Source organism: Stegodyphus dumicola, chromosome 8 (genome assembly GCF_044657685.1).
Source record: "Stegodyphus dumicola isolate Sdum_Otavi_A_Nest chromosome 8, ASM4465768v1".
Taxonomy (NCBI): Eukaryota; Metazoa; Arthropoda; class Arachnida; order Araneae; family Eresidae; genus Stegodyphus; species Stegodyphus dumicola.
The window spans coordinates 124334235-124359958 of record NC_140775.1 but is presented as its reverse complement, the minus strand read 5'-3'; the positions used below and the strand labels follow the sequence as shown (position 1 = coordinate 124359958).

The window sequence follows — 25724 nt, the reverse complement described above, 5'->3', positions numbered from 1 at the left end:
TGAAATGTAAACTTATATCTACGCAAAAAGATCACATCATACATTTTTAATCAAAATGTAAAACCCGATGAAAGCGAAATATTTATATAAAAATATTTGATGCTTTAATTAATAAAAATGGTAATGGGTGAACTTATCTGAATGGTTAGAAAACATTCAAAAAGCTCATTGCTGCAAAAATCATCATCCTTGCGTAAACGTGCTTCTTCCTGGATACTGTTTACTTGAATCCACTGACATAACAGTACTTCCTAAATAGGTAATATTCTAATGGACACTTATACATAATGTGATAAAAATCTCTGTAACACAAAAGATGTATGAACTGATGTGATTTGACTCATGGACAGATATACTAATTTTTCATATCTTGAATATCAGCTTTTCTACAATTCTCCGATGCTAATTTAGCACTTTACGCATGTCAAGAATCGAGTTTGCTATTTCATCCATACATCCACGTTTAACTGTACATACGTCATGCCTCAAATATTACACTGTAGGGTTTCAGATTCAATGTTTAACCCCATTGTGTAATCACAATATTATGCACTTATCAATAAATAAGTTCTCAATGTGCACAAGTGTCTTATTACTTTTAAGAGCAAGCGTATCTCTTGTGAACAAAAGGAAATGCAAAAAGAATAATAAAACCAATTAAAAAATGAAAAGTATAATAAAACCCTTTTACCTGAAATCCGATTTGATCGAAACTCTAAAGAAAACATTGAATCTGAACTTCCCGAAACGTCATCTGCAAATTTTTATCAGCACTTTTTGAGTTTGTTGGTATTTAAAGATTAGCATATAGTTTATTATGTAAATAAGTAAACACAATATCATGCACAAAAATAACAGATTTTTAGCGTCCAGGCGCGGTAAGATAGCTTTCCCGCAAGGCGTGTTTTCAGGGTTGCCAGAAAATGACAAAAGAAGTCAGTGTTGCCATATTTGGCGAGAAATCGCTCATTTCGAGACATTTGGCGACAAAATTGGCGATATGCCATAGACGGGTGGAGAACATTCTAGAACGAATTCTTACCGGTTTGAACCAGAATAATCTCGAGGGCAGCCTAAAAGCTGTATAAACTTTGCCTGTACACAGTGAGTCAGTCAGTGTCTCGTCTATCGAGTCGATCGCGAGTCTATCATCAAGTGCGTCTCGTAGTCTACTGTCGAGTTGGCCGTCGAGCGTATCGCGAGTTAGTGCATAGAGAGTACGCATCTTTAAGGCTATCGAGTGTATCGTCGAGTGCATCGCGAGTTGTAGCGTAGAGAGTCTCGAGAGTGTGTTGAGCTCCAAGAGCGAACGAACCGAGTCGGGAGCTGTTCTCTACTGCTTTGCCGTGAAGCTGTCTTTATTATTATAGTCTGATAGCTGTGTTGTAGGCTGTGTTGCTGATTGTTTCAACGTTTTGTCCTAAGTCGACGACTGTAAACGTGTTTTTGGAGCTTTCCTGAATAATACAGGCTAACAAATTGTGTTTTCCCCTTCAAGTGTTGTCGTTAATCACTCCAAATCCATGAAAACGTACAGAACGCAACAAGATTTTCAAACATGATTTTAAGTACCTACGTTCATTTTTGCATTAATTACATTGATTGAAATTTGTCATCTAGTAAAAGATCTCTTCTTTGTTACCATCACTTAGTCTCCTGATTTTGAGATATCTCTTCAGATCGGATCCAAAAATTTAATCATAGCCAAAAGGAAAGTTACCTGTCATTGATCAAGATCTTGGGCTCCATATAGATGACATTCCGACTGTTACACAGCTTTATCCCAGTTTTCATTAAGAGGAACCCAGGAAACGGATTCAAGGTCTCCTGTAACTTTTGTCCTAGTACCAATATCTATATGTTCTGTGGTATCTTATATACCTCCAGAAACATCTGCAATTTCTTCGGGCCTCGAAATCAGGCTCAACGATGGCCTAGCTATGGACTTTAGTATATTACCACTGATTTTATTTTTTAATAACAAGTTAGCCATAGCCAATTTGCCGTTACCATTATTATCATACCTTAGAACCCAACCGTTTATGAGGATCCTTTAATCGTAAATTCTAATTTTTTCCCCTCTGAATTTCTTTTCTTTTCTTTCCTTGCTGCATGTTATTTCTTTTATGTATTTTTAAATTAAAATAGAAAGTTTTTTAAATGGAAGCTTCGAAATATTCCTTATTTAAAATGTTATCAAAAATTCCAATTTTAGCAGAATAATGTGCACAAAGTAAGTCATTTACATTTTTAATCACAACCTTCGAATGCCTGACAATGAATAGTATGAATAATAGTATTCGAAATACTCCACATTAATGATTCTACACTCATGTCCATAAATTAAGGATAATTCGGAGTCACACGGAAATCGAACTCTAAAATAAATATATCACTTGTAAAATCACTGCACACATCTTCAAGAATCATATGCAAATTTCAGGAAGTAACCAGATGACACCGATTGTACGTCACAATGACGAGAGTGTAAGAGAGTGATATATAAGGAATACAGGCAAAGAAGTAAAATTGTTCGCAGGCGCTTTATAAGCATTTCAGTGCAATTACCGAATAGTTATGACACACAGGACGCATTTGGATGATTTTTTACGTGGTAGAATTATCGGCCGTCTGGAATGTGGGCGTACCCAACTGGAAGTATCAGACGAACTTGGAATTGCCCAGAGTGTCATCTCCAGGCTTTGGCAACGATTCCAAGATGATGGTAATGTGAGTAGACGTTACAGCACAGGTCGCATCAGAGTTACAACGCCGAATGAGGACCGGTATTTGGCAGTTACTGCCAAAAGAAACAGGCGGAGCACATCCTCAGACCTGTCTCGTCAGCTCTCTTCAGCCACTGGTACGACAATTTCAAGGCAGACTGTGTGCAGACGCTTAGGGCAGATTGGTCTATATACTCGTAGACCTGTCAGATGCGTTCCACTTACTGCAACTCACTATCGCCTGCGGTTAGCCTGGATTAGAGAGCATGCATTGTGGACACCGCAACAGTGGGCTTGTGTGATGTTTTCCGAGGAGTCCAGGTTTAGCTTGCAGTCTGATTCTCGCCGGACTTCCATATGGAGAGCTCCAGGTACCCGTTACCACCAAGAAAACATCATTGAACGACACCGTTACGGTAGTGCAGGAGTGCTTGTTTGGAGTGGAATTATTCTGGGTCCCAGAACTGAACTGCATGTTCAAATTGGAACCATGGCAAGCCAAATCTATCGGAACTTCATTCTGGAACAACACGTACGTTTGTTTCAGGGCGCCAAGGGCGCATAATTTGTGTTTATGGATGACAACGCTCGTCCTCACCGTGCAAACATCGTAAGCGAATGTCTTGAATCGGAGGATATCACCCGTATGGACTGGCCAGCATTCTCACCGGACTTGAATGCAGTAGAGTACGTGTGGGACATGCTTGGTCTACTAGTTGCAGCCCGTCAACCTCCTCCTACATGTCTACTGGAACTTCGGAGAGCATTGCTTTTTGAGTGGTGCAATATCCCCCAAGAGATCTATAACTTGATATTCAGCATGCCTAGGCGTTGTACGGACTGTATTGCATCGTCTGGGAGACATACAATGTGTTAACAATCATACCAACCATGTAATATTGGTTTTTTGTAAATAAGTTATTTTTGTAATTTGCTCCAGGCAGAAAAATCGCTAATTTTTTTAATAATATCAAACATGTAATATAAAAACCATGTAATATTGTTTTTTTTTTTTTTTTTTTTTTTTTTTTTTTTAATTTGCTCTAAGGAGAAAAAATCGCTAATTTTTTTAATAATATCAAACATATACCATCTTTTTTTGCTCTTTACCTTTTGTTTAATAAATAAGCTTTACAAATAAGTCAAATTTGTTTTGCTTCTAACTCTTCCTTTGCCTGATTTTGCATTATCCTTAATTTATGGACATGAGTGTAGATAAAAAGAATTTTACGAAACAAGAGAAATCAATGGCAATAAAAACTGAAATTTACCCTGCTGTGCGTTTGTTGTGTTGTCTTGCAGGTAAAGAGCTTGGTTCAAATCTGAAAAGAAGTAAATTTATTTTTTTAAATACGAATAACGAAATTAATTTTTTTTAAATACGTAACAATTTAAGACCTAAACTTAGTAATCATATAGATGTATGGCGTATTATAATTACGATTTTCATCGTAAGTAGTAAAGGAACTTCTTACTTCAGTAACTTCTCTTACAATTAACTTTTGTGCTTACCAGCCGCATAGCAGTGGTAATCGCTGAATATTGGTAGTTCAGTTCGGGTCTGACTGGCAGTATGAGACACTATTTTATGTTAATTAACCATATTTTACGATTTAAATTTTTACTGTATTTTTTCCTTTCCATTAGTCCTCTCCAGGATGTAAATGAGGTTGAATAATATTTCAAGAGAGTTTTGAATGTTTTAGATATGGAACTTGACTGCGGGGCTAGCAGCTCTATTTTCTATCATCCAACTCTGCGAGTCAGATTTCCTGCATTTGCTAGCCGACTTTAAAAATTTGCTATTGAAGTTTTGAGTCAGCTTAGTTAAGCGCAAATTTCTGCAGTGTCCAGCTATAATTTTTTTCCAAATTATAAATTCAGCTTATGTTATTTCAAACACTTGCAAGTGGTGGAATTTTGAACGTATTCCCAAGTTGTGTTTTCATGTTAAATAAGTAAGTTATTTAAAATCTCATAAGACCTAATTTTACTAGAACAAAAGCGATAATTCGCTTGTCAGTCTAACACAATCTGAAAGACTTTTTGTTAATAAACACATTTGGGACCCTATAACTGAAGCCTAAACGCCCAGAAACATACCCGGAGGAGGGTTTCTTTCAGCCCAAGACTGGTGATTTCTGCAACACCAACAAGCTCTATCGGAAAGTTTGGGTAAATTTTGGATACCATGCAAGCTTCGATGAAACCGCTAAGTAGATCCTTCGGTAGAAGTTCAGCCGTGATCTTCATCGAGAATTTTAAAACTTATTTTCTATTATATTATACCAGGTTGGGAAAATGCAAATAGTAGCTACATCATCTGCCGCACTGCAAGGTCAGGCACTGCCTATAACAAAAGGAAGTTGATAAAAGGAATACAAGTTCATTGAAGGAAAATAAGGATAAAAGGAGCATAGGTTTGGATAAAACGAAAGTGATGTTGATAATTAAAAAACTTTAAACTAGTTGCACTGTGGCATAGAGTTGTCGTTCCCTCCTAAACAAAAAAAGGCCTCTCAGATTAAATTAAATATGGTTTTAGTTAAAAAAGGGTCAATTCCCAAATATGCAAATCGGTTCTAAGAAAATCCCGTTAGTGTCTTTGTTAGATACAAAGATGCAGAATAGCTTTTAAGCGGATTACAGGAACAAAAATGGTAACAAGATAAGGAAAACACTGTAGAGGGCCTGTTAATGTACAAATTAAGAATGAGCAGCATAAGGTATAATTTTTTGTTTGTTAGAAATTTGCAGGCAAGCGATCGACGGCGTTAAACATAGTACACTGGTTAAAGGACAAAGATGTAGAGCCTCCAGCTTTGAACTTGAAATAATTGCTTCCAGAGGAGAAGGTAAAGTTGGAACAGCTGGTAAAAATGTTTCAGATTTATTTGATTAGAACTTAGGGTTAACGCATGAGGTAAGTTATGCGATCGAAACGGGAAACAACCTTTATATAGAGCGAAACCACCGCTGCAAAAAATTTAAAAGGACTATCGCTAAAAATATATTTCGTAAATGTTAAAATGTAAAATAATAGTTCCTACTCCAGGCCTGTAGTTCTACGGAGAAAAAAGGTTATAGTCCTCCTGCCGATTTCAAGGCCTGACAGTTCACTCATCATGACTACAGAATATAAAACATACGCATGATAAAGTATACGATTTACCCTTTGCCAATAACTGACGAAATAATTAGATGTGGTGTGTATTTAATTATGGCAAAGCACACTAGGGCTATCTGCCTAAGGGGAGGGATGCCTTTCGTGGAGGACTTTCTAAGGGAAACTGGCTCGTATACACGTTACACATGGGGAAAACCACGAAAACACCCATGCAGCCAGCCCGTTTGCGGGATTCGAACCTCGGACCGAACTACCAGTGTTCAGCGACTTTACCGCTCGGCCGCTCGTGGGCCCTCGAAATAATTAGAAAAATTAAGCTTACAAGAAATATTGCCAAACTAGATCTCATTTCTGGGTATTTCCAGATATATGTGAAAAACGGAGCACTTACCGAAAACAGAACTTATTACTAAATCAGGAGTACATACGTTTCCCTGAATGCCATGTGGTCTATGCAGGGCCTCGCTCCATTTCATAGGGCCGTGGAAATAATTTTAAGGTCTATACTTGGTAAATTAATATTCATATACTTGGGTGACACAATAGAATGCTGACATAATAGCTCATGAAAGCATTAAGAATTAACACAAAGATTTTATTCTTCTAAACGAAGCAACTCTAAAAACGAATGAATGCAGCAAAATATAAATCAGCGGCACAGATCTTGACTGCCTAGGATATAAAATGTCACAGATTGGAAGAGAACGCGAAATTTGAAAAAAATCAGCAATTAAAAATTACCTGCGACGTAACACGCCAAAGAAATTAGCACTATTTTGGGTTTGTGTTCGTGTTATCGAATACATGTTAAAGATTTTGCTTGCGTAGCAAAGCCCTTATTAGCCGCCTAAGCAGGAGAGGGGTTAGAGATTCTGACTACCGCACCGAAGAGCCCAATCCCGGAGAAGGCATGGATGTTTGTAAATGTATAGTGTCTATGCTGTATAGAGGGCACTGAAAATATCCTCACGAGAAAAAGTCCTTACGAGAGGTTAGTGGTAGGAAAAAAGGGAGGAGACCTTTAGACTCATTCCTCTGATGTGTTCTTCAAAATTGGGAGCTGAAAAGCAAAGTCGCATTCTCACCTGTATGGTATCTAAGTCTGTTGACAACGACAGGGGCAATCTTGACTTCCTGCTGAAATGAATTTCGCGTGCTTGCTCTGATTTCAGGCACGAGATTAGTATCAACAAAAACAACAAGGTCCTTATTAAATTTTAAAAAAACTACATTTACTTGGTCCGCGGAAGCGAATACAATGAGAAACTTAGCGGCATTAATTCAAGCACCCGTCTTGAAATTTATAGAATAGGAGATTAAGTTAAATTCATTGCAAGTGTATTTGATTCTGATGTAGGAATCGTGCAAGACGCGTAACAGGTAGCGTATTTTAGTAAAACAGATGACTCAAGAAAAATACACCTCTACTGGGAGAGAAACACTAATAGCTTTGTTGGCCATTCAAAAATGTAAAGTCTATTTTGGCAAGAAGCATGTTACCGACCATGCGGTAATATTACATTTGTGCTCTAGGAAGAATTCGTCACGAAGTCTTTTAAATTTTTAATTCGTGTTCAGTTATTTCAAAATTACAAGCGGACGCAGAATTTGAAAATTTTGAAGCCTATTTGAAGGTTTCGTATAACTTTGAGCATCATGGCATAACGCGAATCAGGAATAAGGCAGTCAATTATGAAATCCTAGACTACCTTCCATTTTATTCGAAAGGAAAGAATAAAAACTATAGATTGCAATCAGTTATCCCAGCGAGTTTAAGACTGAGTATTTTACAAAAATTGCATGATGAATCATTCATTGTAAGGCGATCTCAGAATTAGAAAATCTGTTCACAGGTTATGGAAAGCTGATTATTTTCCATTTCTTCAAAGACTTGTAACATCGTGTCCTCTATGTCTCTGTGCATGTGAATACATCATGTCCTCTATGTATGTGTCTGAGTATGTTCATCATTTTTTCAAATTGCGCGATTTTTGACAAAAAATATTTCAAGATTATCCCTTATTGACAACAATCAGATATCGCGGAGAGAGTAAATAGAAATATAATTAAAGTCGACGCTGGCATCCGCTGAATTATTTCTTGGAAGAAAGCTAATTGACCTCTTGATAAACTCATTTAAAAAAAAGAGAGAGGTCGGAGGAGCTTAGGATGGCAAATACCTGAGGGAAATGTTAAGAGGGCGAAGGTTTGGAAAATTAAGCATTTACTTTCTTGAACACCAAGAAGAGGAATAAACTTTTATAACAAACTGGAAAGCCAATTTTAATCTAGAGAATCAGATAAAAGGTGTTGGGCTTACGAGGAAAGAAGGGTGAATCTGTAACAGCAAATGTAAACCAAATTACGTAGTACTAGTTGGCTGATATACCGATTATAAGGAATGTGTTAGAGGTAACCCCTGTCAATGCAGCCCCGTCGGAAAGGTAATGGTGCCTGCATCACATGAATACCCGCAGGGCAAGTGGAAAGAATGCGGGAAAGGTAAAAAAAAAAAAAAAAAAGAGAGAGAGAGAGAAAAGGTTCAGACTTTGGATGTATCCTTAAAAAAACGCTACAGGGCAGGGGATCCAAGAAGGCAAAAACGAGCAAGTAAAGTTCCAAAGTTTGAAGGCCCAGGTGAAGCAGCTGGAAGATTTCATGACCAACCACGTAAGAGGCCAAGGCAATTTGAAGGACGGCGAAACCATACTAACAATGTCAACTGACCAGACGTGATAACAGTTAGTGACACTGATTGCCGTGCCAAAGAACCTGGGCTGGTATCCCGGAGAACACATGGATATATGTACGCATAAATTGCTTGGGCGGGAAAGAACGTTCAAAATACTCGGTGATATTAAAATCCTATCAAACGTTTGGTGGTAGGGAAGAGGGGTTTGAGAGCCTTAGACACACCAAGGGGTATACTACTTCGGAATTTCATCCGGGGTAGAAACTTTGAAGTAAGCAAGGGTTAGCGATACCTAACATGCCAAAGAAACAATGCACAGTTGCGGCCTTGTTTCAACCTGTATCTGCTAACAAGGTCAGCAGTTCAACGATAGGGGACCGACTAGCTAACAAGGGAATGACTGGCCAGTTACGCCAAAACCTTCGCTGGAAAATGCCAAGGCCGCCTGGGTATGAACCAGTGAAGTGAAAATTAAAAAGGACCACAGATCAGAAAATGCAGAAGGACGGCGAGCCGAGATGGTGGATACAAGCAACCTCAATACAATGTCCCGGTGTAGAGATCCGAACCGCCAGAATAGGTTAAAGGACAAAGAAAGTCAACCAGGATCAAGGAGGGATTAAAAGAGCGGAAAAGGCCAGGAAATGACCAGAATGATCACCAGTGCCGGAAACGAATCAGTCCATAGAATTGGCTTCCATCACGGAGCGAATTTGTGGCAAAAAAGGTGACTGATTGTCACAACAGCAAAAGAAAAGAGAAACTACTTTCTCTGCTTTAGTAGAACTATTTTCTCTGCTTAAGTAGAAGCTTTTTTCCATGCTATGTGAACGAAGTTGCTAGTATGCTTTCTTATAGTATAATTTAGCGAGGAAATCCAAGTCAAATACAACTAAGAAGCTATTGATGTACTCATCAACTTTGCAGACTTACGTTGGTGCGTTAAACACAGTCGAAAAGGCTTTAAATAGCAGGAAATTTTGGCACCAGTTTTAAGTCAAAATAATGGCAACTAATGTATATTTTCATGAATTTTCTGTGTTAATGTAATGAATGCTTTGAAGTTTTCTGTCATGAAACTGTTGAGCAGAAATAATATACTCGTATACAAAGAATTAGAGTATTGTAAAAGCAAAATTTGTTGTGGATAGCGTGCATTGCAAATGAAAGGTTAAAATTGGTGCATTATAAATGAAAATTTAAAAGATAGTGTTCTATAAAATTATTTTGGAGTCTCCAATCAACACGTATAAAGTTTGAATGAAATTTAAATGTAGAGCAATAGGCACAGATTTTCAAATCGGGTATCGTTGAAGTTTGAAGTATCAAAAATATTCCAATCTAGGAATTCCGTTAGATAAAAGAACTTACTAAACTACAATTTTACACATTTATTCATTCAACACAGACTAGAGAGCAGGGTGAAAAAAATGTTCAGGGGTTAAAAAGTGAATAGTAAGAGGTTTAAATCACCTTTTACAATTCACCTCCTACTATTCTTTAAAGGTAAACTTTATTCTTGCACCTTCATACTGTGTGATACCAAGTTTATTTCTGCTAAAGTATTTTTCCTTCCAGGAATTTGGAAGAAGGTGTGAGCCAATGGAAATGTCTTGAATGAAACTTTGAAAGATTGATGAATGTAAATAGTCACAGAAATAACGTTATTAACCTATTTAAGATATTGTCAAAGGTTAGCTCAAGTGATCAGGTTGAGAATTAAATTTTCTAAAAATCAATGACATTAAGGCCTTTGTTTCCGAATAGCTTAAATTCTGGTGGTGGCAAGTCTTAAGACATTTTATAATTAGCTAACCAATTGTCATGATTTAAATCCTTACTATGACTTCTCTTTTATGTTATCCTTCACCAATACGCAAATAAAGACTGAAGATTATTTAAGACGAGAGTTTTTAAAAGTTTTAGATATAGAGCTTGTGTCGCAGCCGTGTTTAATTTCTACCGCCAAACTCTGCCAGTTAATTTTCTGCTTTAGCTATTTGCTAGCCGAAAGTTTTGAGTGATCTCAATTAGGCCCAAATTTGTGTAGTATCTGGTTACAATCATTTCTCAAATTCTGAATCCAACTTATGTTGTTTTAAATATCTGCAGATGGCTGAATTTTGAGTATAAGCACAAGTTGGGCTTTCTATTCATTTCAAGTTTAAACAAAAAATTAATTATAATCTTTATCTATATTAAAATCTTTATATACCTTTGTTTTACTATATCAGTGGAAGGGATATTGCGCTTGTCAGTCTAGACTTTGAATTCATATTACACAGTTAGGACCGCACAATGTGAGGAAATTTACACTTTCGGCTTCTTAAATGTCGGACAGCAGTTTCTTCAGCACTTCATCGAACGCAATTTTTGATGGAATCTTTGCTTCCAAGAATTTTATATCTAGTTAGGACTCATGGTCCTTCCTTTTCTTCCGTTTAGTTGCTTGACCTGTCCAGAATATAACGTCGAGTTGAAAATTTTCGCCAGCGTGGAGAAATACGCTGAGAAAAATACGAAACAAAATTATGCAAGAATGATGAGCAAAGTTTCGAACGCTCTTCAAATATTCGATAATTTAGTTCTAGAATTCTTAAAATCACTCAGTGGTCTTCACATTCACACAACTAAATTGTTGCTCTTACCTTAAGAACTTTCTTCTCACTTACCTGCCTTCATAGAGGAAAATATTAAAAGTGCATTGAAACTATATGAACACTGTGTGCAGTTTATACGGAAAATAACAGAAATATTATTATTTCATTTTAATTATCTATTCACCAGTTTGAGCCCAAATTTCGTAAATGGGTTATTAATTCATTAATTACTATTCGTTTAGTCACTGATGTCACCGCAATTTTTTAAAGATCGAAATCTTCTATTGACGCTAATCCTAAGAGTAAATCGCATTCTTTAATCAATCTATTCTGTTAATCAGTCTATTTCTGTGCTTTGTTTTTATTGCATGTAGATTGAAAATGTTTTCGCTCACATAATTTGTAGCAAATGGCAAGAGTATTTTTACGCCTTTGTTAGAAATTTCGGCATAATCTGTATGAATTAATAACCAACATTCAAGACATTTCTTGTTGGTAATTATGATTAATTACTGATGTTTCTGTTAAAGGGTTCCGCGGATAGCAATCTGAAGATTGCTACACTATACTATATTGTTTTCATTCCAGAATTTCATTTTAATTTCTTTTATTTATTTACCTTTTATTATCTGCTTCAGTCTTTGCACGGATCAATGAATACGTTTGCTAAATGTATTATTCCTAACTATGGCATCTGAGTGAAAATGAATATTCCTTTGAACTAAAAACATAAATTTCAATTGTCAGAAAAAGTATGAAATAAGAAATACGTAACAGGCGAATCATAGTGTGGGAAAATTAAAAACTGTGAGAAACTTCCTTCAATTTTTTACGCTTAAAAACTCTTAAGGTCGAAATAAATACTTAAAGGTACTTAAAATATGTAAAATAAATAGTATAGTTAAGAAAAATAGTTTATCTGAAATAATAATTATTTGAAGTATTAAAATATATATAGCAAAGGAAAATTCACTTACTGAAGAAGCAAAACAGCATTAGAATCTCCAACAGGAAGCTCATTATAGTTAGTTATTTGCAGATCTTTTCTTGTTACTATTGTCTTTCCAAAAAGTAGTATATAAAGATTAAAAAATCTATGATATCTTATTTCTGAGATGTTTGAAAATCACTAAATACGATAGTATGTTACATGAACGGTACGAGAGAGCTAATAATACTTCTAAAAGGTATACTCATGATTTATTTAAATACGTGTCTGTTTTCTATTATTGAAGGGGCACACATGTCGCGTAGTACATGAATTCGCTGATTCATAGTGCACATATGGACAAAGTTGCGCAATGTCTGTGAGTTCGAGTTATCTGTCATAATAGAAGAATGGATATTCAAACCTTAATGGGATCAGATTACAATTAACTTAGCTGACAGCACACATGTCGAGTGCACATGTGGAGATATTTGAACAATGTTCATGAGTTGGAGCTATCTGTCGTAATAGAAGAATTGGAATCCAAACCTTATTGGCACCAGAAACAATTCGCTTAGCTTCTGAGTTTTATTGCATAATGACATGGTTCGAATTGTCAATGTAGAGATAAAATGACATCTGTATACTTCTGGTATAAATTGTGTAACTATGCTGCGGACAATGGAAATGAAACACTTGCTGAATATAGCAATTCAAATTTCAAGATATGAAACCACCAATAGACTTCGAGTTGAGTCAACAACAGCAAGTGGGAGCTCTTCATTTTCAGAGGTATAAGTAGTTCTGATTTTAGGACATAAGAGGATATATATCACAATTCATTAGAGGATAAATTATTCACGTTCTTCTGGCAATATGGTCGCTTGTCAAGACAGCAGGCCTTTTTGATGTATCGAGGCTAGTACTTAAAGTGTATTAACCTAAAATCAGTGTACCTAAAAAACATTTCTTAATCTAAGTAATTGCCGAGATAACAGGAAAGGATATCAGATCTTTGAAAGGAATTATAGCCAAAGAATATAAAATATCAATTACTCAAATTACTTTATATTCTTCTGAAATTGCCGATTTCTACGCACACTGGTTACTATCGACTTCCCTAATTCATGGTAAAGCACAATAACGAAGCCAATGGTAGCCTAAAGCCTTGTTAAGCGATAGTTTCAGTGATGTTAGTAGCACAATCCTAACGGTCATATCTACGTCAACGACTATCAATAGATAAAAACCACTCGACTTTTCTGGCTTTACACCTGGCATGCGATGTATTAGTCAGACCGTGCCCTAGTTCCCACAGCAAATTGTATGCGAGCTCCACGTGCATCCCTGGATTTGCATCACTTTTCTACGTTTGCTTTGTTTTTGTCTCAGACGAAACGTTCACGATTACCATATATGTGTATACTACACCTAAATGAACTCCAGCAAGGCTATTATGAAGCTCTAACAAAACATTAGGAACTTAAGATTTCGTTATCACGAGCTGCAGTTTGAAACTTTTCCCATTTGTGGTAGAACCCTGTAATGTCCAATATATGTTCGTCGTCCGAATATAAGGTGCCATTACTTGCCTTTCGTTGTTTCCATTAACTCCATTCATGACTTCAATTCAGAATATTCCACTCAGGCCTTTCAAAGTTCTTCTCTACTTCAGACATCAGTTTCTTCAGAGATTGTCAAAGGACAACGACTGCTGCAGATTTGGAATTACATAATTCTGCAACATTGTTGTATAGCGAGCACTTATGATGCAGCCCATTTTCATACCTGTGGAAATGACCTCTACAAAGAAGTATGCTAAGTGAGTCAATGCACCTCCTCTCTGTGTTTTCATTAGTGCTTTACAATGCTCATCATTGCAAGATTTTTATGCCGGCAGTTTTCGTCATGCATGTATCGTTCCAACGCCTTTTATGGTTTTACAATGCACTGATCTATTTGCGCCGGAAAAAAGTGGGTGTTTCCATTCGAAAATTTCAAAATCTTTTCGCTATGATCATAGCCGTGAGAGCTCTGTTGTTTCAAATCATCACAATCTCGGGTGCTTACCTTGAAATAAAAATATCTAAAATTTTATTTCGATTGGTTAAACGAATAAGCAGTTAGGAGTTCATTTATCGGGAAAGTTTCTTTTTACAACGACTCTGTATATACGTATTATTAATAATACTCAAAGAAACATTTATATTAAAAATATAATTGGGCCAATAAATACAATCACAAGAAAAAAATCCCTTTCTAAGAAAATACATTTATTTAGTTGAATTTTTAAAAAAATTGCTTTTTAAGATAATACATTTATGTAGTTAAATTTTTAAAAAATCAATATACTCTTTACAAGTTTGTTTTTTGAGTATTCAATGATCTTTTACTTTCTGCATTTGAATGAAAAACGTTATTCTTTATTCTTTTGGTCTTCAGTGGATTTGTAATATTTAGCATCGTAGCTCACAACATCGGATGGGGATTTATTTCTTCGTTTCAAGTTCCGGCACATGTCCCAGAAGGATATTTCGTGGAATATCTGAAAGTACAACGAAGTTAGACGTAACAAACATAAGCTGAAGAAATTTATTGCAGTTATATTTGTCAATAAAATATTGAACATGAGCTGCAAATACATAATTTACATTTTAAAACACAAAATTTATACAAATTGACTCAAATGGGACCAATCCAAAAGATTTTTCGTTATATTAGAACAAAGAGATAGAAATTGTCAAAATGCTTATACGAAATATGAATACTTCGCACTATGTACTAGAAAAACTCCTCTAGGTCACACATTAGTTTTGTTTACTCTGCGCAGTTGTCGCACATTATCATATCTGATCTCATCGGTAATACTGACTTCAAGTGCCCATAAACAGTTATAATAATTTTCGCTATGAAATCACCACAGAAATACATCCAGATTCACTGGTATATAAATTCTTAGAAAAAATGCAGTCATTAGAAATTCCCTCTATTCTCAGAATCGGCAGTTGATATGTATGGCAAGTATTGTTGGAAGCATATTTATGCTAATTCCGCGACGTCTAATAAATCTTCAGTCTCTGCGAAATTATTATTTTGTGCCTGCTTGAGGAAGGAGAGGAGATCATTTACAGTACAAAGTATATGCATCTGGAAAAATCTTTTTTTAAAAAAAGGTGGACCAAGTTTTAAGGATTTCGACAACTTCTTTCTCCTGTTAGCTCATTTACTAAAAAAATTTTAATTTGAATTACGTAATTAGTATGCAATTTGTCTAGAAAGTTCATCTACTGATGCAGTTTCTTTCCACTTGGCACCACTAATGGGTGAAGACAAAAAAAATGAAAGCACAACCGGGGTGTTTTCTATCTTTAAACGCAATTTTGCTTTTATGATGAGAGTATAATACAAATAATAATTTTAATATATATTTTGGAGCTACCAAAATGGAGAGCATGTTAACGGGGTAAAAATTTTCATTTGGGAAGAATGGAGAGGAAATTAAAAAATGTTGAAGAAGATGTATAGATTAGGATGAATCGTTCAAGTTAGTTAACCTTTGCTATGCAAGGTGAGAAGGTATGACTGATGATGTGAGAATAAAATGGCCTTCAGCTCAGATTCTCCAAGGCAACATCGTTCATATGTTGTCCTGAGTGCAGTGTGATCGATGACAAATTGTTAGAAAAATTCTTGATATGTGAAAATACGACAGTTCACGCAATTTTAATTGAAAAAGATTGAAAATGAGTGCGTAAAAATTGTCACAAGAACTGCTGAATAAAACCTGAAATGGGAGGAATGCAGCATTCATTATTCAAAGCATGGCATTATCTTTCCATAGAACGATTACGAGATCAAAATCATGGTTCTCCCCTCCCCAGACAGGCATTTTTCGAAATGTGCACCATCAGTTCTTCACCCAAGCGCAGTCTGTAAATACAGCTTAGAATGAACATATCTTGAAACGGTTATGTGATCGTATAGGACATGTACGACAGCATCTATTGGAAAAAAGCTGACTGATTTTGCAATACGACAACGAGCCTTCGCACATAACACTAGCTGTTAGTGAATTTTTAGCTGTAATTCGAAGCTGTGCTCGAACATCTTCCCTGTTCTTTTAATTTCACTCCCTGTGACTACAAACTGCGGTTGTTGGTGCAGTATTTCTTAAACACTAAAGCTCAGAAGCGAAGCGACGAAGCAGTTGATGGATCTATCAGAAACAACCTGAAACTTTCTTCTGAACAATGTAAACTACATTGGCAAAAGTGGTTTATTAATAATGAAAAGATTATTCCGAAGATGATCGTGTTGTAATAATACTTAAACTCAGCAACAGCCCTAGTGGGCCACGATCTGTAGTGCCCTTTATCTGCCTTCTTGGCCTTTGGAGCCCGGAGTGCATCAGCATATGCCCTGGGTAAATGGTCAGCTTCTCGCAGGACTCTCAGCGTTTAGTCTCCAAGCGAACTTAGTACTCATTTTATCGACCTACTTAAGGGATGAAAGGCTCACTCATCTTTGCCCAGCTCGGGGATCGAACCCCAGAACTCTGGTGCAGCTGCGCGACGCGCTAGCCACTTCGCCACCGGGCGGTGTAATAATACTTATCTGACATAAAAAGTATCATCTAAAATTTGATTTCAAAAACTTAGTATTCGTAATTCTCACTAGCAATATCTATAATGTGTCCCTAAACATTTTAATTAAAGATATCTAGATGAATTCGGACTGTATGAAAACAAACGTTTTGTTTCAATAAGTTGGCTATAAGTAACATATAATCACTGGCACACATTTTTGGAGGAGGGCAAGGAACTGAAGTATAAAATCTTAAGCTTCGTATATTTTTATTAAAATATAATCGAGAAAACTACTTTATTTGATAAAGGACAGCTATGCAAGAGTTCCTTTTCATAAAAATGGCAGCATCCGTAAGCAGCTGTGCCAGACTTCCCATGCTCATAAAGTCTTCACATGCGTACGCCGAGAGCAAGGCGCCTGTACCATTATGAAGATTTACTTTTTACTTGAAAATGCATCCTTCATAAAGGTGCCAACATTATTCTGCATTGAATTTTTATGTAAATATTATTTTTGCTCACCTTAATAATCGACTAACAAACAAAACCATCATTCCGCTTAATGGGTTTGACACCTTCACGAAGGATTTTCCCCCCGCCCCTTAAATTTAAACTTGGTTTTCATACAGGTGCTGCCATCTTTCTGCGTCGAAACACATGCGAAGATTAGCGAATACTAATCGACTGCTATAAGGATACTGGTATCATTACTATGTCACCCATTTGATTCCTTTCTTAAACTGGAATGATATGCCTATAACAAATAGTTCAAAAGATACTGAATCATTCACAGTGAAGCTTTATTTTTTCATACACGAAGGCTGGCTGACGCCATTAGCTGGATGAAAACAGTAATTACGTTTTTAAAGAGGAAAGTTGCCCGTCTCACTAGCACAGAGATCATTTCCAGGACTATCTGCCAAAATAACCGAATCAAAATTTGCCATTAAGTTTATAAGATATTTCTCCCGCCTTCTTGGCATGCCTTCGTAGTGTAGTGTTCAGCACATTGGTCGCGTATTCCAGAAGTCCGTTCGATTCCCGGCGACAGCGTTGCTCATTTTTCATCTTTCCTGCTTTAAAAGAATACCTAATGTCTTTACAGTGGCGCCCGAACTAAAAGGGTGATGGATGATGATTCTTCACACCCAGGATTTGGCGATTGGGTCTCCTAAACCCCAGTCACCCTTTAAAAGGGGGAGTATATAAGGTATCTCTTCCGCCTTCTTAGCATGCCTTCGTAGTGTAGTGGTCAGCAAGCAGGGCGCGTATTCCAGAGGTCCTTGGTTCTATTACCGGCGAAGGTGTTGCTCTTTTTTTCACATCTCCTGCTTAAAAAAATACTTTATGTCTCTACAACAAGGGTTCTCAACCGGTGGTATGCAAGAGAAAAATAGGTGGTACGCAAAGAAGCAAAGTATTTTTTAACTAAATTTAAAAATTAAAACCCTACCTTGATTGAGTTTTTTCTCTAACACTCGTAAATTTATGCGATCTGAGATTTTGTTCAAGAATAGTGGTGGTAGTAGCACTTTGCAGTGATGGTACTAAAGGTTTCCAATTTTTGTTTAGATGGTACGTGTTAGTCAAAAGGTTGAGAACCTCTGAAGGTAGCACAAGATGAGGAGATGAAACATTCTTGAGGAGGACATTTCGGTCTTCGGATTTAAATGCAATATGATTTTTTTTTTGTGAATATTTTACTTGATGATACTGCTTCTGTCCATTCGTATCTAATGTCCAGATCCAGGACATCATTGATCATTGACGGAATCAAGATCAATGACGTTGTACTGTTAACCGGGAGATTCGAATAATCTCCTTAACCGCGACATACTGGCACTCCCTTTGGACAAATCGGATTTTGGTATATATGCCTGTTCTAAAAGCAAAGACAAATACTTTAGATTTTTATAAACTATGTAAATTAAATAAAGGCAGAATAACAGTTTGCTTTTATTTCAATATAAGGAAATTTCATATCAAATGCGCAGTTTATTTATTCAGAATTATTAAAATATCTCAGGGAATTAAGAATAACCTTGTTATTCCACAACAATGCAGTCTTTTTTATATATTTTTTATTTATCAAAATTAAGATTGTGGAAAAGAAGGAGAAAATACCTTGTAAAGCGTCTTTATAATCTAAAATATACTCTTCTTCATCTTCTAGTAATTGCTCAAGAGTTATTTTGTTCCAGCAGCTTTTGCAAGGCGTCCTCGTCAAGCTCTATATATCTTCACGAAGAATCTGATCTTCTAGGCTGTAATTTCCAGCTCGGAATATCTGGAACCACCTTTGATACTGGCTTATGTATATTGTCCAAACCCCATGTACTGCATTAATATTCCTCTTAATAATTATTTAATTTAACACATAAAGCAAAGTATGCTGAATGCGCTCTTTTGTCAATTCCACTTAACTTTGAAAAAATAACTGTTAAAATCGAAATGCACTCTTCAAAACTTGCACTAAAAATAAGAGCAAGTTAAAATTACTACCGGTTTTTATAGCACGTTGATAGAGACAGTTTATTTTGATCCCCATCGACATTTTAATTAAATTGAAAAAAAAAAACCGTATTATTATTAAAGCACTGAATATTTAGGCATTCAGCTTCTTTGAAACATTAATATGAGAAATTATTCTGTATTTTAGGGCTATAGCCGCTTCGAAAATAGTTATCTATACTTACGAAGAATAACGTTACATAATATGCAGTGAGTGTAATGCTGATGCTGAATAAGATCCGCAACTCTTGCGTTCGCTGATGCAGAGCAAAGAACCCGAACAACCAAGACATAACTGTAAAATCATAGAGAATTAATGCAATATATTTTGTACACGTATAAATACAAAAATGGAACAATGATTAATAAATAATTTTTAAAATACACGATTGCAACCCTATGTTAGATTTAAAAAAGGAATTATGCATTACAAGATTATTCTACGAAGCTTTAAAATACAGTACACTCTAATTCTGTGATGACCAGCCGCTGTTCCAGATAGCTTCGGTCTCTCGAGGATTCGGCTGTCTTGAGAAGATATCGTTTCAAAAGCAATGTTTATTTACTTTTTTAGAAATACCGCAAACCCTCAAAAATGGTCTTCTTTGGGAAATGGTCGCTACAAAAGCGTTTGTAAAAATTAGCTTATTTTGAGAAGATGAACAATTAAAGTCTATAAGCAGCAAAACTCATAATTAATATTGGTAAACTTTCATAAATTGGTGGTGTTTTTTATTATAACGAATTATTATTATTTATTAAATGTTCCGAAGAGGAATAAATTGATTGAATTATGATAAAACACAAAAGGTTTATTTTATTAAAGGAAGGGATGTCACCGTGGACAAATTCCTAATGGAAAGTGATTCATATTCATGTCACACATGGGGAAAATCAAGAAAATTCCCATACAACCTCATGGGCAAGCGACCAGTAAAATAAATGTAAATCTACGTCTTTTGCATTTATTAAATGCGTGCATTAAGTCTCCCTGAGACGATAATTTTGGATTAAATAATAATGTCGCAAAAATTATTCCTTCATTTCAGGACATCGTAGCTTAGTGTTTCGTTAGTTTCGGAAACCGAATATCTATCAAAAGAAAGTAATCTAAAAATTGATATTGCTTAAATTTCCTTTCTGTTAATTTATTTCCTTTATGTTTCATTTACTGAAGACTCTTCTCCATTTTCTACAACCTTCCAAATATTGACTGTTTCAGCTTGTTCATCAAGTTTATATTAGTGTTTACTTATAAATAAAATAATGTCTTAAAAATAATAGATAATAAAAACAGTCTTGAGACTTGACTACTTTTTCCTTCATTTGTCTTAAAACGATCACTTCATTTGCACGACAATATAATAGTCAGTTTTATCATCTTTGCAGTGCTATTTTTAACAGCTTTTTTTTTTAATATATGATTTTATATTCGATCTCTTGCATTCCTGGGGTATTAGTTCTTCATCTATCAGGGTAATCGTTAACTGATTACCTATAATTTATTTCAGGCGTTCAGTTTGAAATTAGATTCCAGTTTTAAAAACAACTTATGATTTTTTATATTTTCTAAATTTTTAAATATATTGTTAATTTTTTAAATTTTTAATGTTAATCTCTTCGAAACTTTAGACTGCAGTCCAAATTTTTCATACTTCTTTCCTTTTTCTCTTTTTTTTTTTTTCATTTTTTAAATTTTTATCTAGACAAGATTCTTATGAACATAATTACGGACTTTACGTCTTTAAATAAAAATCTTAGACAAGTGCTTCCAGATCTAAACTTTCTCAAGAAAGGGCAAGAGAGTTTTTGAAACGCAGTTGTATCTAACGCATTTTATGGTTCTCGTAGAGCAGAAAAATCTAAGTAAAATATCCATTATATTTTAATAAGTCAAACACAAAATGTTTGATGCTTTTACGTGAAACGTTCAAAGAGATATGCGCAATCAATATTTTCCGAAAACTAGTTATAAATTTAATTCGAGTACTCTTTTTAGCCCAGAACTGAAACACTCAAATCGAATCTCAGTGAAATCTCTCGGCGATAGGAATCGAAAAGTGACCTAGGAGAATAAATTCCGTCTCTAACGTATTTGAAAATTTTGCACATAAAGGTACCTAAATTTTTCATTACACTCGTTAAAGTATAATATTTTATCAGTTTGCCTTTTAAATCTATAAGGACCTCAGAAAATGTTAAATTTCATATTTAGGGAAACCACCCGCTCTTTGCTGAAACTGCTTTTATAAAACTGTTTACTTTATTTCCAGAAACTTTAAAATTGGAAGAATATGACTTGGATCAATATTTAAAAAATGAAGTCTGCAATCTTTTTTTTCTTCTGATAATTGAATGGAACTGCTGCATTTCCGATAAAACAGACCATAGTATGTTTACTTCTTGAAGAAAAGGATACACTTCCTTCTGTTTCAAAATACACACAGCGTTTCTGGACAAACCACATGAACCTAAGTTTGAATTTGGCTCAGTTTAATGTTCAAATTGGTACACACCTCTTTTCTCAATGAAATTTATTTTTAATATATTTTAATATACTTGTAATAGTATAAGGTGTTTCTCCCGCTTTCTTCACGAGCCTTTGTGGCATAGTGATCAGCATGCTCAGCGCGTAATGAGTCTCCCTTTAAAAGGTGGTGTGTATAAGGTATTTCTCCCGCCTTTTCAACAAGCCTTCGTGGTATAGTGGTCTGCACGCTCAACGCGTAATTGAGAGGTCCGCGGTTCGATTCTCAGCGAAGGTGTTGCATATTTTTCATCTTTCCTGCTTCCAAAATGCCTAATGTCTCTACAATAGTATTTCGCACGTGAATTTATAAAGCAAGTTTAGCGCTGGAATAATAACTTAAATAGATAAATAAATACATAAGTTCAGGAAAGAGAAGAATAATTTATTAATAATTATTTCAAATTGTCTTCATTCATAGTATGTATCTGTATTTAAAATTAACCGATCAAACGAATTATATTTAAGCATCAACACTATAACTACTGACATTAATAATTTTACGTTACTATTAATAATAACCGTATTGGTTCTCATACTCTTCAAGTATGAGAACCAATACGGTTATTCAGTAGTAACTGAAATAAATGAATTGTCACTTAAAATCTGAAAAATAATTAGGTTGTCACCACGTAAATCTAAGAAATTTTATAAATCTAATTCGTAGAGCGCCATATTTAATGAATGGGTATCGACAGTAAAAGCTGCCTAAGACAATTTTAATTTTTTGTGAAGCTTGTCGCGTAAGAAAAATGATCTTCAACATTAATGTTTACTCATGTTCTCAAAAGTATTGGTCACTCCAGAGTCCAAGTTAGTTGGCTGTCATGAAAGAAGTCATTGCATTTAAAAATATTTTTTAAAAAAATACTAGTACATTATTAATAATTTTCTGTTATAGTTGCATTAGTATAACTAATTATGAGATAGTACAACCTTAATTAAGTTAATATCATAACAATTATTTCTTTTAAATATCATTACTTCCAGTTGGGATTATTCAGAAAAATATTTTAGTTTAATTATTTTTTAGTTTTGAATGATAATTTTTTCATTTCAGTCACTACCTGAGTATAACTCTTTTCTAAAATAATTTAGTTCGCTACACAAATAATATGTAATGATTTATTATTTACTGTAGACAAACATTTCGAGCATTTCTGAATTCTTTTTTCTTTTTTTTTTTTTTTTTTTTTTTTTAATTTCTTGTAATCCCAGATAAATATCCCAGAAATCAGACATATCAATTAATAATTATTCTACAAGCTTATATTATTACAAAAAGAAACTCATTATAATATTGTTACGTTTTTCTGTTCTTCATCTGACACCAGTTGTTGCGTTATTTTCTTCCTTCACGGTCGTACGGAGTTTGTAGATTTGGAGTGAATAACGACAACACTTGATGAAGTATCGAAACACACTTTATTTAGCCAATATTAATCAGGACAGCTCCAATAACACTTTTTACAGTCGTTGAAGATCTACTATAAACACGCTGACACGATCAGCGACACAGCCTTTACACTCTCAGGCAATAACGGTGGGAACAGCTTCACCGCAAAGCACCAGAGTACAGCTTCCGACTCTGTTCAGCCGTTCTCAGAACTCTCGAGACTGTCCACGCTACAACTCGCGATGCACTCGACGACACACAGAGCACAGCTCCTGACTCTCGGTTCAGCCGTTTCCGGAGCTCAACACGCTCTCTCGACGAGGCACTAACCGCCATACTCTACGGTGCACTCGACGACCCACTCGGCGCTCGCTGCCCGGCTGTCAACTCGATCGACTCCGCAGGGATTGACTCGCTAGATGAGACACCAACTCGATATTGACTCTCTCACACTGTATGCGAGGCACACACACTAACTGACTGCGGACCAGCAGGGTTTACATAGCTTTTGGCTTGTGTTCGGAACATTCTGGGCTAAACCGGTAAGAATTCGTTCCAGAAGGTTCTCCAACCGCCCATGGTGAATCGCCAATTTTGTCGCCAAATGCGCGATTTTCCCCCAAATGTGGCAACCCTGCTCTCCTTTGCCATTTTATGGCAATCTTAAAAATGCTTTGCGGGGAAGCCATCTTACCGCGCCTATATATTTCGTAACAATATGTACAAAATACGCAAATGTCTGACTTCCCATATAAAATCTAATACTCTCCCCGAAAAAAAAATTTTTTTGACTTTTTCTTCATAATGCTAACATATTTTCTTCTAATAATTGTTGACAAATGACAGAACAGATTACAAAGTGCTACATTTCCTAAAGTATTGAAGTGAACAAAGGAATTTGTATGAAATAAAATTAAAAATCTTTCAAATTTCAGTCTTAGACTGTAAATGTTCGATGTACGTTCCTTTTATTACACAATACACATCTAAGCAGTATCTTAATTTTCTCCACATGGATTGCAACATTTCTTCGTTAACGTTCACAAAACAGCTGTAATGCGGTTCTGGAACCCTTCTAATGTTGCTGGTAATGGGGCATATAAACATTATTCCTAAATATATCCCTAAAGGAAAAACCACTCTTCAAGAGACCTTGGTAGTCATCTGAACAACGCAAAATTATCTTTCCGGTGAGCTTATTATTAATTCACTGTGTGAATGAGGCAAAACTCATCGTGCTGATATATGAAATTTTCAAAATCATCTCTCATTTAAGAAACTCGACACAGTTTGTGAAATGCTCAGAAGACAACATTCAGTTTTGGCTAATCAATTTTCTTTTTAACTTAAGTATGGCAGTTTTGCAACCGCATACTTTTGCGTTATGATAGTTTACCTCACTATGCACTATGAAGTGTACCACCCCACTATGCACCGTAGCACAAATGAAACATCACTTCGTCACTAAACATTAGATCGGAGAGAAAATCGTCCTCATGAATAACAAGATTTGTCGCGTTTTGTGGGCTTTGCGCAAGTCTTTCTTTCTCTTACGTTTCGTTAGAAAAACTAGTTCTCTGGGACTCTTGCCTTTACACATGTAACCCGTGGTCTTGAACTGTTGATACTACCGCAGAATGTTCTAATGGTTTAGTAGATCTGTATCATATTATTACTATCGTAACAGTTTTTCGCGATGATAAGCACTTTGGTTCCCTATAGCCTAAATCACCAAGGAACAAGGGCTCCCTATAGCCTAAAACCTAAATCATTTCCTACAGTAACCTCATATTTTGAGAAGACAGCCCAAATCCGCAGCAACACAAAGAAAGTTTGTATTCGCAAATATAGAAATTTAATGTTGACTTAATAATAATTTAATGCTAAATTTAATGTTTAAATTTAACTTTTCCTGCTCGAATACTAGAAACACATGCTATTCCTAATTTGAAAATTACAGAATATCAAATCCAATGAATCATTTGTATAATCATAATAAATGTAGAATATACTACAAGGTAACCAAAAACGTTCTTGCCGTTTTTGGACATTCAGAAAGAAAAAGTCATAAAATAGAAAATAATCACCGCTAATCCTCAAAGTAATCACCATCGCCATCTTGTACCTTTCGCCAACGAGCGGCTAGTTGTGCGATGCCATCGAGGTAAAACTCACGATTCTTGGAAGCAAAGAAGTCCGTGAGGGCCTTTTCGAGATCTGGCCGGTTGTTGAAGGATTTCCCACGAAGACGGTTATTCAGGAAATGGAAGAGGTAATAGTCTGTTGGCCCAAGGTCTGAGGAGTATGGTGGAGAGGGTAGTGTTTCCCAGCCGAGTCGCTGGATGGTGTCCCTGGCCTCTCGAGCCACATGCGGCCTCGCAATGTCATGGAGGAGGAGTACACCCTTACGATTGAACAATGCTGGCTCTTTATGCATCAGTGTCTGATGCAAACGTTCCAACTGCTGCGAGTACAGGCCTACTGTGATGAGTTGGCCCCCTGGCAGGAGCTCATAGTGCACCACTTGGCACTAGTCCACCAGATACAGACCATGATCTTACGTGAGTGGACAGAAGGTCTCTCAGTGTGTGGCACAACGTTCCGTGGTGACAATTAATGTCTGGAACGCCT

The 25724-nt window shown here is 35.8% G+C and overlaps 2 protein-coding genes across 4 annotated transcripts in view; both read right to left on the bottom strand.

Moving 5' to 3' along the window:
* LOC118184052 (BPTI/Kunitz domain-containing protein-like) overlaps positions 1–12345 on the bottom strand; it is a 46851-nt gene extending 34506 nt beyond the window's left edge. The window contains exons 1-2 of one of the 2 annotated variants that reach the window (XM_035353688.2): positions 12123–12342; positions 3998–4048 (exon numbers count right to left, since the gene is read on the bottom strand). In XM_035353688.2, coding sequence (XP_035209579.1) covers positions 3998–4048; positions 12123–12165 — 94 coding nt within the window. In that variant the 5' untranslated portion in view covers positions 12166–12342. Of the gene's footprint in view, positions 1–3997; positions 4049–12122 lie in introns of both variants that reach the window. The other variant, XM_035353689.2, reaches the window with a different exon arrangement.
* Positions 12346–14325: 1980 nt separating this feature from the next.
* Positions 14326–25724, bottom strand: part of LOC118184050 (adhesion G protein-coupled receptor G6-like) — a 105362-nt gene continuing 93963 nt past the window's right edge. For both annotated transcript variants that reach the window (XM_035353685.2, XM_035353684.2), the window contains 2 exons: positions 19356–19465; positions 14326–14618 (listed from right to left, as the gene is read on the bottom strand). In XM_035353685.2, the coding sequence (XP_035209576.1) occupies positions 14490–14618; positions 19356–19465 (239 nt within the window). In that variant the 3' untranslated portion in view covers positions 14326–14489. The remainder of the gene's footprint in view (positions 14619–19355; positions 19466–25724) is intronic.